Source organism: Salvelinus namaycush, unplaced genomic scaffold (genome assembly GCF_016432855.1).
Source record: "Salvelinus namaycush isolate Seneca unplaced genomic scaffold, SaNama_1.0 Scaffold89, whole genome shotgun sequence".
Classification (NCBI taxonomy): Eukaryota; Metazoa; Chordata; class Actinopteri; order Salmoniformes; family Salmonidae; genus Salvelinus; species Salvelinus namaycush.
This window is the reverse complement of record NW_024061630.1, coordinates 46,138-61,130: the sequence shown is the minus strand read 5'-3', so window position 1 is coordinate 61,130 and position 14,993 is coordinate 46,138. Positions and strand designations below refer to the sequence as shown.

General features: G+C 47.8%; 1 protein-coding gene across 1 annotated transcript in view; it reads left to right on the top strand.

The window, feature by feature from the left end:
- LOC120043291 (ankyrin repeat domain-containing protein 12-like) overlaps nt 1–14,993 on the top strand; it is an 85,816-nt gene that overhangs the window by 58,052 nt on the left and 12,771 nt on the right. The window contains exons 6-10 of the mRNA XM_038987915.1: nt 1,587–1,729; nt 1,984–2,131; nt 6,325–10,838; nt 11,190–11,423; nt 11,971–12,069. Coding sequence (XP_038843843.1) covers nt 1,587–1,729; nt 1,984–2,131; nt 6,325–10,838; nt 11,190–11,423; nt 11,971–12,069 — 5,138 coding nt within the window. The remainder of the gene's footprint in view (nt 1–1,586; nt 1,730–1,983; nt 2,132–6,324; nt 10,839–11,189; nt 11,424–11,970; nt 12,070–14,993) is intronic.

Sequence of the window (14,993 nt, the reverse complement as noted above, 5' to 3'; positions counted from 1 at the left end):
AACTAGAAAGACTTTGCAGGTAAAGGAACACCTGACCCCACGTTATAAACTAGAAAGACTTTGCAGGTAAAGGAACACCTGACCACAAGTTATAAACTAGAGAGACTTTGCAGGTAAAGGAACACCAGACCACACGTTATAAACTAGAAAGACTTTGCAGGTAAAGGAACACCTGACCCCACGTTATAAACTAGAAAGACTTTGCAGGTAAAGGAACACCTGACCACACGTTATAAACTAGAAAGACTTTGCAGGTAAAGGAACACCTGACCACACGTTATAAACTAGAAAGACTTTGCAGGTAAAGGAACACCTGACCACACGTTATAAACTAGAAAGACTTTGCAGGTAAAGGAACACCTGACCACACGTTATAAACTAGAAAGACTTTGCAGGTAAAGGAACACCTGACCACACGTTATAAACTAGAGAGACTTTGCAGGTAAAGGAACACCAGACCACACGTTATAAACTAGAAAGACTTTGCAGGTAAAGGAACACCTGACCCCACGTTATAAACTAGAAAGACTTTGCAGGTAAAGGAACACCTGACCACACGTTATAAACTAGAAAGACTTTGCAGGTAAAGGAACACCTGACCACACGTTATAAACTAGAAAGACTTTGCAGGTAAAGGAACACCTGACCACACGTTATAAACTAGAAAGACTTTGCAGGTAAAGGAACACCTGACCACACGTTATAAACTAGAAAGACTTTGCAGGTAAAGGAACACCTGACCACACGTTATAAACTAGAAAGACTTTGCAGGTAAAGGAACACCTGACCACACGTTATAAACTAGAAAGACTTTGCAGGTAAAGGAACACCTGACCACACGTTATAAACTAGAAAGACTTTGCAGGTAAAGAAACACCTGACCACACGTTATAAACTAGAAACACTTTGCAGGTAAAGGAACACCTGACCACACGTTATAAACTAGAAAGACTTTGCAGGTAAAGGAACACCTGACCACACGTTATAAACTAGAAAGACTTTGCAGGTAAAGGAACACCTGACCACACGTTATAAACTAGAAAGACTTTGCAGGTAAAGGAACACCTGACCACACGTTATAAACTAGAAAGACTTTGCAGGTAAAGGAACACCTGACCCCACGTTATAAACTAGAAAGGTCAGAGTAACTTTTTTAAAGATGTACACACACATTTTAGTCATTTACCAGGCACTCTTATCCAATGTGGCTTGCTTATAACACCTAAACCCACACACACATTTCACATCCAATTTTGTCACATGAGCTGAATACGACACCTTACTGTGGAATGCTTACTTACAAGCCTTAACCAACAGTGCATTTCAAGAAAAATAATTTAAGAAAATATTTAAATGAATAAATCAAAAAAATAACACAAGAAATTGACGTAACAATAACGAGGCTATATGCAGGGGGGTACCTGTACCGAGTCAGTGTGCGGGGGATCATTTACCCAGAATGCCTTGCTCTAATGCCTAAACCCACATTCTCACTCCTCTCCCTGTGGGACCCATAAGGCTGCAACTCGTTAGGCGCTGACCCTTTCCAGTTTCCCCTTCAAAAGACAATTTCTTCCTTCCGTCAGGCTGGACCCCTCTTCACGAGGCATGTAACCTCGGTTACTACGACGTGGCCAAGGTTCTGATCGCGGCCGGCGCAGAAGTCAACACCCAGGGTCTGGATGATGACACGCCGCTCCACGATGCCTCCAGTAGTGGACATACAGATGTAGGTTGACCTTCCTGACCTCCCTGACCTACCTACATGTACCGCCGCTGGTTCTCTTAACATGGGAGTACTGCTTAGATTGAAACTTACGTCACCTTTTATTGACTTTATTCAGGAATTATCTGGTATCCTTGAGCTCTTGGAGATCGATCTAATTTTTTTTAAATCACACTGACATAAATATTCACAAAGACGAACAAGCTGGACCTTGAGAGAGGGAGAACTAATCACTTGTCCTATCCCCCTTCATATAGATTGTGAAGCTGCTGCTGAGACATGGAGGCAATGCGTTCCAGGCCAACAAGCGAGGGGAGCGGCCCGTGGACATCGCTGATTCCCACGAGCTGGAGCTCCTCCTAAAGGGAGAGGTGCCCCTCTCAGACCCAGAGGATAGCTCCTCAGGTAGGGTGTCCTGTAGAGGATAGCTCCTCGGGTAGGGTGTCCTGTAGAGGATAGCTCCTCGGGTAGGGTGTCCAGTAGAGGATAGCTCCTCAGGTAGGGTGTCCTGTAGAGGATAGCTCCTCAGGTAGGGTGTCCTGTAGAGGATAGCTCCTCAGGTAGGGTGTCCTGTAGAGGATAGCTCCTCAGGTAGGGTGTCCTGTAGAGGATAGCTCCTCGGGTAGGGTGTCCTGTAGAGGATAGCTCCTCGGGTAGGGTGTCCTGTAGAGGATAGCTCCTCGGGTAGGGTGTCCTGTAGAGGATAGCTCCTCGGGTAGGGTGTCCAGTAGAGGATAGCTCCTCAGGTAGGGTGTCCTGTAGAGGATAGCTCCTCAGGTAGGGTGTCCTGTAGAGGATAGCTCCTCAAGTAGGGTGTCCTGTAGAGGATAGCTCCTCGGGTAGGGTGTCCTGTAGAGGATAGCTCCTCAGGTAGGGTGTCCTGTAGAGGATAGCTCCTCAGGTAGGGTGTCCTGTAGAGGATAGCTCCTCAGGTAGGGTGTCCTGTAGAGGATAGCTCCTCGGGTAGGGTGTCCTGTAGAGGATAGCTCCTCGGGTAGGGTGTCCTGTAGAGGATAGCTCCTCGGGTAGGGTGTCCTGTAGAGGATAGCTCCTCGGGTAGGGTGTCCTGTAGAGGATAGCTCCTCGGGTAGGGTGTCCTGTAGAGGATAGCTCCTCGGGTAGGGTGTCCTGTAGAGGATAGCTCCTCGGGTAGGGTGTCCTGTAGAGGATAGCTCCTCGGGTAGGGTGTCCTGTAGAGGATAGCTCCTCGGGTAGGGTGTCCTGTAGAGGATAGCTCCTCGGGTAGGGTGTCCTGTAGAGGATAGCTCCTCGGGTAGGGTGTCCTGTAGAGGATAGCTCCTCGGGTAGGGTGTCCTGTAGAGGATAGCTCCTCGGGTAGGGTGTCCTGTAGAGGATAGCTCCTCGGGTAGGGTGTCCTGTAGAGGATAGCTCCTCGGGTAGGGTGTCCTGTAGAGGATAGCTCCTCGGGTAGGGTGTCCTGTAGAGGATAGCTCCTCGGGTAGGGTGTCCTGTAGAGGATAGCTCCTCGGGTAGGGTGTCCTGTAGAGGATAGCTCCTCGGGTAGGGTGTCCTGTAGAGGATAGCTCCTCGGGTAGGGTGTCCTGTAGAGGATAGCTCCTCGGGTAGGGTGTCCTGTAGAGGATAGCTCCTCGGGTAGGGTGTCCTGTAGAGGATAGCTCCTCGGGTAGGGTGTCCTGTAGAGGATAGCTCCTCGGGTAGGGTGTCCTGTAGAGGATAGCTCCTCGGGTAGGGTGTCCTGTAGAGGATAGCTCCTCGGGTAGGGTGTCTTGTAGAGGATAGCTCCTCGGGTAGGGTGTCCTGTAGAGGATAGCTCCTCGGGTAGGGTGTCCTGTAGAGGATAGCTCCTCGGGTAGGGTGTCCTGTAGAGGATAGCTCCTCGGGTAGGGTGTCCTGTAGAGGATAGCTCCTCGGGTAGGGTGTCCTGTAGAGGATAGCTCCTCAGGTAGGGTGTCCTGTAGAGGATAGCTCCTCGGGTAGGGTGTCCTGTAGAGGATAGCTCCTCAGGTAGGGTGTCCTGTAGAGGATAGCTCCTCGGGTAGGGTGTCCTGTAGAGGATAGCTCCTCGGGTAGGGTGTCCTGTAGAGGATAGCTCCTCGGGTAGGGTGTCCTGTAGAGGATAGCTCCTAGGGTAGGGTGTCCTGTAGAGGATAGCTCCTCGGGTAGGGTGTCCTGTAGAGGATAGCTCCTCGGGTAGGGTGTCCTGTAGAGGATAGCTCCTCGGGTAGGGTGTCCTGTAGAGGATAGCTCCTCGGGTAGGGTGTCCTGTAGAGCAGGTATTCCCAAACAGGGGTACGCCAAATAAAAATGTGATTAAAAAAAAATGTTCCTTCGCATTTTCAAACAGTCTGTTTATATTTTCCAACAGGGCTATACATTTGGGTGAAAAAATGTAATTAAACCATCTAGTGTTTAGCGAAATAACAACACAATGTCAAATACAGGTAGTCTAGTCAAATAATGAACCTCCAAATCACATTAACCGTTACTCTCTCTCAGGAAACCGTAGACATTTAGAAACGAAACATGACAATTTGAAAGATACACCACAGGAGTTTTTTGAGCGAGAATTAAGATGACTTTCGAGCACTAAGACATGTATAAAAGCAACAGATACCATACATAAGGAGGAGCTAGAAGCGTCTTATATGGTGGGCTACCGAGTAGCTAGGACAGGCAAGCCCCATACTACTGTGGAGGACTTCATTTGTTGTTATTATTTGTGCCCTGGTCCTATAAGAGCTCTTTGTCACTTCCCACGAGCCGGGTTGTGACAAAATCCACACTAATTTTTATGTTTAATAATTTATGAATTTATGTTTAATCATTGTAAGCCTGCCACTGGTGTGGTCAGCTGGAGTGCGCTGACCCTGGTGCTAGAGGGGGTACAGCTGGAGTGCGCTGACCCTGGTGCTAGAGGGGGTACAGCTGGAGTGCGCTGACCCTGGTGCTAGAGGGGGTACAGCTGGAGTGCGCTGACCCTGGTGCTAGAGGGGGTACAGCTGGAGTGCGCTGACCCTGGTGCTAGAGGGGGTACAGCTGGAGTGCGCTGACCCTGGTGCTAGAGGGGGTACAGCTGGAGTGCGCTGACCCTGGTGCTAGAGGGGGTACAGCTGGAGTGCGCTGACCCTGGTGCTAGAGGGGGTACAGCTGGAGTGCGCTGACCCTGGTGCTAGAGGGGGTACAGCTGGAGTGCGCTGACCCTGGTGCTAGAGGGGGTACAGCTGGAGTGCGCTGACCCTGGTGCTAGAGGGGGTACAGCTGGAGTGCGCTGACCCTGGTGCTAGAGGGGGTACAGCTGGAGTGCGCTGACCCTGGTGCTAGAGGGGGTACAGCTGGAGTGCGTTGACCCTGCTGCTAGAGGGGGTACAGTTGGAGGTTGAATATGTTTGAATGGGTACGGAACTATAACAAGTTTGGGAAATACTGGTATAAAGGATAGCTCCTCTTCACACTTTTAACACGTGACCCTGGTGCTAGAGGGGGTACAGCTGGAGTGGACTTTTAACACGTGACCCTGGTGCTAGAGGGGGTACAGCTGGAGTGGACTTTTAACACGTGACCCTGGTGCTAGAGGGGGTACAGCTGGAGTGGACTTTTAACACATGACCCTGGTGCTAGAGGGGGTACAGCTGGAGTGGACTTTTAACACGTGTAGCTTGTTATTGTCTGTCAATCACACTAACATCAGAGGCTGCATCCACGTGTAGCAAGTGAAGTGGAAGATTTCTAATCGATACGAAATGGAATTACATAATTAAGTTGGCTAATTGAGAAGGAGTGTAGACTACAATGATCAACCAACAGGTAGGCTGTTTAATCTGAATGGAGGAGTTGTAGGGGACAGAGAGCGCCCCAAAAATATCCTCAATTAGTTTGCTAGCTATCAATCTTTTTTTTAACTAACTTACACTACATGGCCACTGCTCGTCCAACATCTCATTCCAAAATTCATGGGCATTAGTATGGAGTTGGTCGCCCCCCGCTTTGCTGCTATAACAGCCTCCACTCTTCTGGGAAGGCTTTCCACTAGATGTTGGAACATTGCTGCTATAACAGCCTCCACTCTTCTGGGAAGGCTTTCCACTAGATGTTGGAACATTGCTGCTATAACAGCCTCCACTCTTCTGGGAAGGCTTTCCACTACGACCTTACCGTGAAATGCTTACTTACAAGCCCTTAACCAACAATGCCGTTTTAAGGAAATTGAGTTAAGAAAAATATTTACTAAATAAGCGAAAGTAAAAAAAGGAATAAAAAGTAACACAATAAAATTACAATGACGAGGCTGTATACAGGGGGTACCGGTACTGAGTCAATGTGCGGGGGTACAGGTTAGAGGGAATTTGTACATGTAGGTAGGGGTGAAGTGAGTAGGGCTTCTCCCCCACATGTCTGTGCTGAAACAACAAGCAGAGTGCACTGCCTTTCCTGAGCCACGTGAGTCCCCATTCTGTAAAATGTATTTCGACTATCCGGATATCTGGAAAAAAATATTATATTATTCGAATAGTGAAAGCAATTCAAGTGCCCGTCCCTACTTGTAATCAAACTTGATTAGAAAAACAAGGCTATTTATTCTGTTTTCAAGATTTTAATTCTTCTCTTTTCCTCTACAGAGTCTGAAGACCCTCCGTCGGTAAACCCCTCAAGTGTGGACGTGGATGATGACCACATGGATGACTCGGACGTGGAGAAGGTCTCTGAAGGCAAACGGAGCACCGTGAAGGCCTCACCCTCCATGTCCGGCCTGGACGAGTATGAGTTCAAAGACGAGGAGGAAGAAGACCTGAGTAAAGCCCTGAACGACAGACACATCCTCCGGAGAGAACTGAGGCAGGAAGAGAAGGATCATTTGGCCGTGAAGCAGAGCGGTAAAGGGGACGGGAGCGGCTCTGTCCAGTCCTCTAAGTCTAAGAAGACGAAGACGTCGTCCCGCGTCCTGTATTGCAGCTCTGATAGTTCCAGTGATGAGATGGAGATGCCGTCAGAGAGAAGGAGCTCTCCGACCTGCTCCCATGGCTCGGAGGGACACAAGGCGCCAGATGCCAGCAGGACTAAGAAAGAGAACCTCACGACTTCCGAAAAGAAAGACAAAGGCAGCAAAGTAAAGAAGAAGAACAAGAGCAAGAACAAGGAGAACCAAGAGGACGAGAAGGAGAACAGCAAAGCTCTGGTGTTCTCCGTAGCCACCGTGTCTGTGTCGGAGACACACACGGATAAGAACAGCCGGGGACTCTGTGGGGACGAAGACTCGTTCAAGATGTCCTTCAGTCCCAAGGACGACTCGTCCGTCCACCTCTTCCATCTGTCTGCCACCGTCAAGTCCCCGAAGCTCAACCACGGCCTGGCCGACAAGCAGCCGTCCTCCAACCCGCTCAAACAGGAGAACGCCAAGATGACGTGCGTCTCGATTGCCGAAGGCCCCTGTCCGCCAGATGGTGTCAAGTACAACCACTACAACCCAGAGTCTGAGTTCTGCACAGAGAGCTCCAGTAGTAAAGGCTGCAAGCACAAGGAGAAGAGCAAGCACCACCAGAATGACGTCACCGTGGACGCTGGTGGTGGTGCTGTGGGGGAAGATGGAGGCTCCAGTCCGTATAATAAAGACGGCAGCGTTGCCAACAGCGTGGACGTCACTGAAGGTGGTGCCTTACGGAAGACGGATAAGGACGGCAAGGTGGTCAAGAAGCACAAGTTAAAACACAAGGAGAAGGACAAGCCCAGGAGGGAGTATGAGCCAGAGAGGAACCGCCACCGGCAGAAAGAGGGCAGTAGGAAGGACGGCCACAGGAACCTGGAATTCGACCGTGAGTTCTGGAAAGAGAACTTCTTCAACGATGACGAACCTTTGCCTCCAGGGAAAATGGAGAGGGAGGACTGCGGATCTCCTCAGAATACCTCAACATCGGGAAGCTCTCCTGTGAAGGAAGAGACAAAAGAGAAACACCCCTCTAGCATCAGCAGCAAGGAGAAGAGGCCGAGAAGAGAAGAGGAGCGCTTGAAGAAGGAGAGGAAAGAGACCTCGTCTGTCTGTAAAGAGGAGAGGGGGGGGAAGGATGGGAAGCTCAGTGAGCGTGAGGAGAGGACTGAGTGCCTAAGCTCTGTACGGGTTTCGGTTCCTGAGGAGACGCAGCATAACTCCACCAGTGGGAAAGACGAACCGGAGGAGAAACCGGTAACGGGGACCACATCTACGGCTGATTCAGATCAGCTGGATGCCTCTGAGAAATGCCAGCGGGACAAATACGACAGGAGGTCTTCTGTAAAGGACCGTGAGGCTGACAAGACGGATAAAAAGCATCCCGACAAAGAAAAGAAAGTCAAGATTGAGCACCCTGAGAAATCAGAGAATTCACAGAATTCCATGGATCGCTGGAAAGAGAGGGAGAAGGAAAGGATGGCGTCCCCCGGTGACAAGAACCACAAAGAGATCGAGAAGCTCAGAGCCTTGTCCGCGACGAAAAAACACGAGGAGAGCAAGGACAAGAAGAGCAAAGACAAGCCAGATAAGAGGAGTGACAGGGAGAGGGAGTACAGCGCGGGAGAACACAAAGACAGGACAAGCTCCGATAAGAAAGGAAAACCACCTTTAGAGAAATCCATGGACCACAGTAAATCCGATCGCTCTAAGGAAAAAGAGAAAGACAAAGACTGCGATAAGAAGAAAAAAGAAAAATCTAAAGACAGCTCTTCCCCATCTTCCTCCAGCTCTAACCTGAAGCTCCTCTTGGAGGAGAAGGGCTATGTGTCTGAAAGTGGCAAGACATTACCAGCAAAACTACTGAAGACAGAGGACCTCCTAAAGACGCCAGAGAAAGACCGAGACCGGAGAGACCGAGAATCCAGAGACTCTGACAGGCACCGAGATCGGGACAAAGACCGTTCCAAGGACCGTTCCAAGGAGGGTAGCAAGGCCAGTAAGACCAAACCCAATGAGACAGAGGCTGACCGAGACAACAGGTCCAAAGCTAAAGCCTCGTCTGCCACCCGGGAAGAGCAGAAGCCCAAAGAGAAACGCCTGGTCAACGAAGACCTGAGGCAGACCAGCTTCGAACGCATGCTGAGTCTGAAGGACCAGGAGATTGAACAGTGGCACCGGAAACACCTAGAAAAGATCAAACAGAAGGAGCGGGAGAGGATGAAACAACGGCCCTCCTCTACGACGACAGACCCAGGGAAGCTCAAAAGCAAAGCCAAAGCCAAGACGACGTCCTCGTTTTCTGGAGAACCGTGCTTGAGCAAAGAATTGCTTCGCTCCAAGAGCTCTGAAGGCTCCTCCGACGTTCACTGTCGGGACAGAGACAAACCCCTTAAGGACAGCACCAGCTCCAGGACCATGTCTCTGGACGGGAAGACACTCTCCTGCCTCAGTGGGAAGCTGATGGCTGGTATGGAGAACAGCTTGAGCAGGTCACCCAGGCCAGAAAGCGAGCGGTCGGGTCTCATGTCCAGGTCTGTGTCTATGGTCTCTGTGGCCAGCTCTGAAGACTCCTGTCAGGCTACATTGCTGACGCCGAGACCTATTGAGTACGACTCGGATATGACCCTGGAAGCCTCCCAGGACTTTCAGCTGCCTTTCCTCCTGTCTTCCTTCCTCTCATATCCTGCCGTTCACGACAACATTCTTCTAGAAGAGCCGGGGCAAGATAACCAGACTCCGCTGCAGAGCAGAAACGCTTCCCCCTGCCTTAGGGCTATTCTGGACGAAGACGCTAACTGTGCGACGGCGTCTGAGGGCAGACCTTTCGAAACTCTGTCCAAGGCCGCCGTGGTGCCTGCTGCTCAACCCAGTGAAGAGTCCACAAGTGTTCAGCCTTTAGAAACCTGTGCAGATCCAGAGGAGAGCCAGAGTCAAAGTGATCCAATTCAGATGCTTCCGAATCTTCCTAATGCAATAACAGATGCAGATCTCAACACTGAGAGTAAAGGGAACACCGCTTCAGGTGTCTATCTCCCACCTCAAGCGTACAACACCAGAGATCCTCACGTAAAGCACTCAACACTTCAGCAGGCTAGTGTCCCACAGCTAGCTACATCAGAACAGAGAGGGTTTTCTTCCACCTCCGATCCTCTCCTAATACGGGACGTCCAGTGTATCCCCGTGGAGACCTCCAGTGCGGCACCTGAATGTAGCATAAAGGACCTGCCCTCTGAGGACATGACGCCACTGGTGACATTATCTTCTCTATCCTGTCAACTGCCGTTCTCCAGGACCGAAACCACCTCATCTCTCTCTGCTAGCCAGTTATGGGAAATCCTTCCAAACACCAGTATGGTAACCTCACAGCAGATGCAGACAGAGACTGATGGAGATCCCGCTCTTGATCCTAAAGATAAAACTCCAGTTGAGAGTGCAGCCAGCAGCGCTGAAAGCAGAGCAGCTGTAGAGAGCCTTCAGAGTGCGTTAGGAGCCTCTAGACCGGAATGGATGGACAACCCAGTAGCCTCCACCAGCGCTAGCTCAGAGGACTCCATGATGACCACCAGCAAAACCAAGGACTCTCCAGAGGAGATGGACACTGACGTGAACAGTGAAGACTGTAAGAAATCCAGATTCTCCAGTGACATTGTGGGTCCTAGCGATCCTCAGCCGGACAAAAACTATCATACTAGCCAGCTTACGTCATCCACTGTGTCGCGCTGCTCGAGCCCTGAGCACAAGGAAGAAGAAACTTCTGATGCTCCTGATCGCACATTGGAGAAATGGAGAGGTCCCGAAGCCATGTCAACAGAAAAGGCTAGCTGTTGGTCTTCGTCAGAGGGCAGTAGTATGGTCACCATCCCTGAGGTGAAGGCAGAGCCATGCCAAGAGCCTACCTCCGAGGAGAGACCAGAAGGACAGACTCCCTCGATTGTTGGATCAGACCAGACCCAGAGTGTTTCTGGACAGAGTAGTAACTTCCAGCAGGGCTCCCAGACAGACCAGAGTGTTAGTAGTTACAGCAGTAGTGGGGTCTCTGCTAGCTCTTCCCCCCAGTCTGGGGACAGAGACTCTGACTCCTCCGGGGCTAAGGCCAAGGTCCTCTCCCTAACCATGGAGGAGGACCAGGACTTCCAGCAGACCCACCCCAGGAAGAGGAAGATGCCCAGATTGTCTACCTCCAACCAGGCTGGAGGCAGCATGCAACAGGTGGGCTCATCTGGAAGATAGGATAAGGGAGAGGGAATGGGTACGTCTAGAAAAGGGTGAGAAGGTGTTTTTAGGAGGGAAGGACAGGAAGGACAATATGAAGGAGAGAGGAAAGGGAAAGGAAGGAGGGAAGGAGAGAGGAAAGGATAGAGGAAAGGGAAAGGAAGGAGTATTGACGTTTTGAAGAGAAATCGGAGAGTGGGTAGGTGAGAGGGAGGAGGGACAGAGATACGGAGTGGTAGGTCTAGTTGTAAGGGTGGACATTCGGGACAACATTTCTTATCTTGGGGACAGTAAAGTTTCTTATCTCCTCTACCTTATCTTACCGTATTTCTCTTCTCTCCTTATCAGGAGTCTCTGGCGTCCATCGTTGACTCTCTGAAGCTGGAGGAGATTCAGCCGTACCAGACGGAGAGGGCCAACCCTTACTACGAGTTCTTGCACATCCGCAAGAAGATCGAGGAGAAGCATAAAGTGTTGCTGAGCGTCATCCCCCAGCCGCCGCAGTATTACGACGAATACATGACGTTTACTGGATCGTACCTGCTAGACGGGAACCCGCTCAGCAAAATCTGTATTCCAACTGTGAGTCTGGAGTTGTTTTTTTTTGTAAATCAACTGTTATTTATTCATCTCTTATGTGAGTGTCTGTTTATTCAGAGTCTCCAAGACTCATTAGTTTTGCTCCTTGACTAGAAAGCTGTATTGACACTTGAGGGCATCTCCACTCTTCTGTCCTTTTCTTTTGTCCCCTTTCTTTCTTTTCTGTCCTTTTCTTTTGTCTCCTTTCTTTCTCTTCTGTCCTTTTCTTTTGTCCCCTTTCTTTCTCTTCTGTCCTTTTCTTTTGTCCCCTTTCTTTCTCTTCTGTCCTTTTCTTTTGTCCCCTTTCTTTCTCTTCTGTCCTTTTCTTTTGTCCCCTTTCTTTCTCTGTGTCTCTCCTTTCTTGTTTCTTCCATTTAAAAAAAAAAGAAGAAAAAAAGTGAATTCTAGTATAGTTCTGGGAAATGTTTAAATTTTTATTGCTAAAGTCCTCGACTCAAGACACCAGCATTAAAAAGGGTCTTATTAAACAAATCTTTAAAGTTTCATGATGTTGAACTTATTTGTAATGTTTATTTGTCTCTATTAACAGATCACTCCTCCTCCGTCTCTTCCGGACCAACTGAAGGAGATGTTTAAACAACAGGAAGTTGTTCGTATGAAGCTACGGTTGCAACACAGCATTGAACGGGTATGTGGAGTAATTCAACTCAAAAGCCTTTTCAATCTTCCTTTATAGCTTGATCTACAGTCAGGTCCAAAATGATTGGGTTCCTTGATTTAAAAATGAGCAAAAAAGACTAAGAAATAACACAAAAACTACATGGCCAAAAGTCTATGGACATCTGCTCGTCGAACTTCTCATTCCAAAATCATAGGCATTAATATGGAGTTGGTAGCCCCCCTTGGCTTTCCACTAGATGTTGGAACATTGCTGCTATAACAGCCTCCACTCTTCTGGGAAGGCTTTCCACTAGATGATGGAACATTGCTGCCATAACAGCCTCCACTCTTCTGGGAAGGCTTTCCACTAGATGTTGGAACATTGCTGCTGTAACAGCCTCCACTCTTCTGGGAAGGCTTTCCACTAGATGATGGAACATTGCTGCTATAACAGCCTCAACTCTTCTGGGAAGGCTTTCCACTAGATGTTGGAACATTGCTGCTATAACAGCCTCCACTCTTCTGGGAAGGCTTTCCACTAGATGTTGGAACATTGCTGCTATAACAGCCTCCACTCTTCTGGGAAGGCTTTCCACTAGATGTTGGAACATTGCTATGGGGACTTGGTTCCATTCAGCTACATGAGAATTAGTGAGGTCGGACACTGATGTTGGGCGATGGCGTTGAGGTCAGGGCTCTGTTTAGACCAGTCAAGTTCTTCCACACTGATCTCGACAAACCATTTCTGTATCGACCTTGCTTTGTGCGTGGAGGCATTGTCATGCTGAAAAAGGAAAGGGCTTTCCCCAAACTGTTGCCACAAAGTTGGAGGCACAGAATCATCTAGAATGTCATTGTATGCTGTAGCATTAAGATTTCTCTTCACTGGAACTAAGGGACCCGAACCATGAAAAACAGCCCCAGACCATTATTCCTCCTCCACCAAACTTTACAGTTGGCACTATGCATTGGGGCAGGTAGCGTTCTCCTTGTATCCGCCAAACCCAGATACATCTGTCGGATTGCTTTACACCGATCCAGCCGACGCATGGTATTGCACTTGGTGATCTTAGGCTTGTGTGCGGCTGCTCAGCCATGGAAACCCATTTCATGAAACTCCCGACGAACAGTTCCTGTGCTGATGTTGCTTCCAGAGGCAACTTGGAACTCGGTAGTGAGTGTTTTAAACGAGGACAGATAATTTTTTTACACGCTTCAGCACTCTAAGGTCCTGTTCTGTGAGCTTGTGTGGCCTACCACTTCACAATAACAGCACTTACAGTTGACCGGGGGCAGCTCTAGCAGGGCAGAAATTTGATGAACTGACTTGTTGGAAAGGTGGCATCCTATGACGGTGCCACGTTGAAAGTCACTGAGTTCTTCATTAAAGCCATTCTACTGCCAATGCTTGGCTATGGAGAATGAATGGCTGTGTGCTCGGTTTTTATACACCTTGTCACCTATGGGTGTGGCTGAAATAGCCAAATGTCCTAATTTGAAGGGGTGTCAACATACTTCTGGATATATAGTGTGTATTGTATGCAAAAAAAACATTTTATACTAATACAATTGATTTTGTTTAACAAGTAATAGCAAGATTTTTTTTTTAAAGAGTCAATTGATTGGCTCCTGTTGTCAATATACTCCAGCACCCTCTCCAGGTGTGTCTCATTATGGTAAGTGGTGAAATAAGTATAGCCAGTTACAATTGTAATGGCTTAGCAGACAATAAGAAAAGACGATCAGTATTTACCTGGCTAAAAGAGAAGGATTATAATATCTATTGTTTACAGGAAACCCATTCAACAGTTTTAGATGAAGTTTTGTGGAAAAAGAACTGGGGGGGCGAAATATATTTCTCCCATGGGCAAAGAAATTCAAAAGGGGTGATGGTTTTAATTAACAGTAATTTTGATCCAAATGTGCAACTTGTCCAAACAGATCCTCAAGGTAGATGGATTATTTTAAATATGTTATTGGACAATAAACAGATATGGCTTATTAACCTATACGGTCCGAATAATGATGATCCAAGCTTCTTTGACAATATATATAAGAATGTATCAACTCTACAAGCAACACTAGACTCTATTATTATAGTGGGAGATTTTAATACGGTCTTAAATACCTCTATGGACCGGAAAGGAAATCACACTACAAAACTATCACCCTCAGGCACTTAAGGAAATCAGGAATGTCATGGATATATTGGAATTAGTGGATATATGGAGACTTAAATACCCTGACCTAGTGAGATATACATGGCGGAGGCTTAATCAAGCTAGTCGCCTTGACTACTTTCTTATATCATTCTCTCTGGCACCAAAAGTTAAAAAGTGTTTGATAGGGGACAGAATGCGGTCGGACCATCACATAATTGGCATATATATTACTCTTACAGAATTTCCACGTGGGCGAGGATATTGGAAATTTAATCAAAGCCTACTAGATGATAAATTGTTTAGAACTAGGACAGAAGAATTTATAACTGACTTTTTTAGACATAACATAGGTACAGCAGATCCCCATATTGTATGGGACACTTTTAAGTGTGCCTTTAGAGGCCATGCAATTCAGTACTCATCTATAAAACAAAAGCAATTTAGATCAAAAGAGTCCATATTAACAAAGGAAATTGAAGGACTAACAGTACAGTTAGATAACAATAAAAACGGTACCATAGAGGCACAGAATAAGTTAGAGGAAAAACAAAAAGAAATGGAGGAACTTATTCAAGAAAGATCCAGTGTAATATATTATAAAAATAAAGCGAACTGGATGGAATATGGGGAAAAATGCACCAAATTCTTTTTCAATCTTCAATATAGAAATGCTACCAAAAAAAACGTATTAAAACTTGTTACAAATGATGGAGTCACGCATGATTCACCAAATGATATTTTGAGAGAGGAAGTAAAGTACTTTAAGAATATGTTTTCGTTTCAGGCTCCT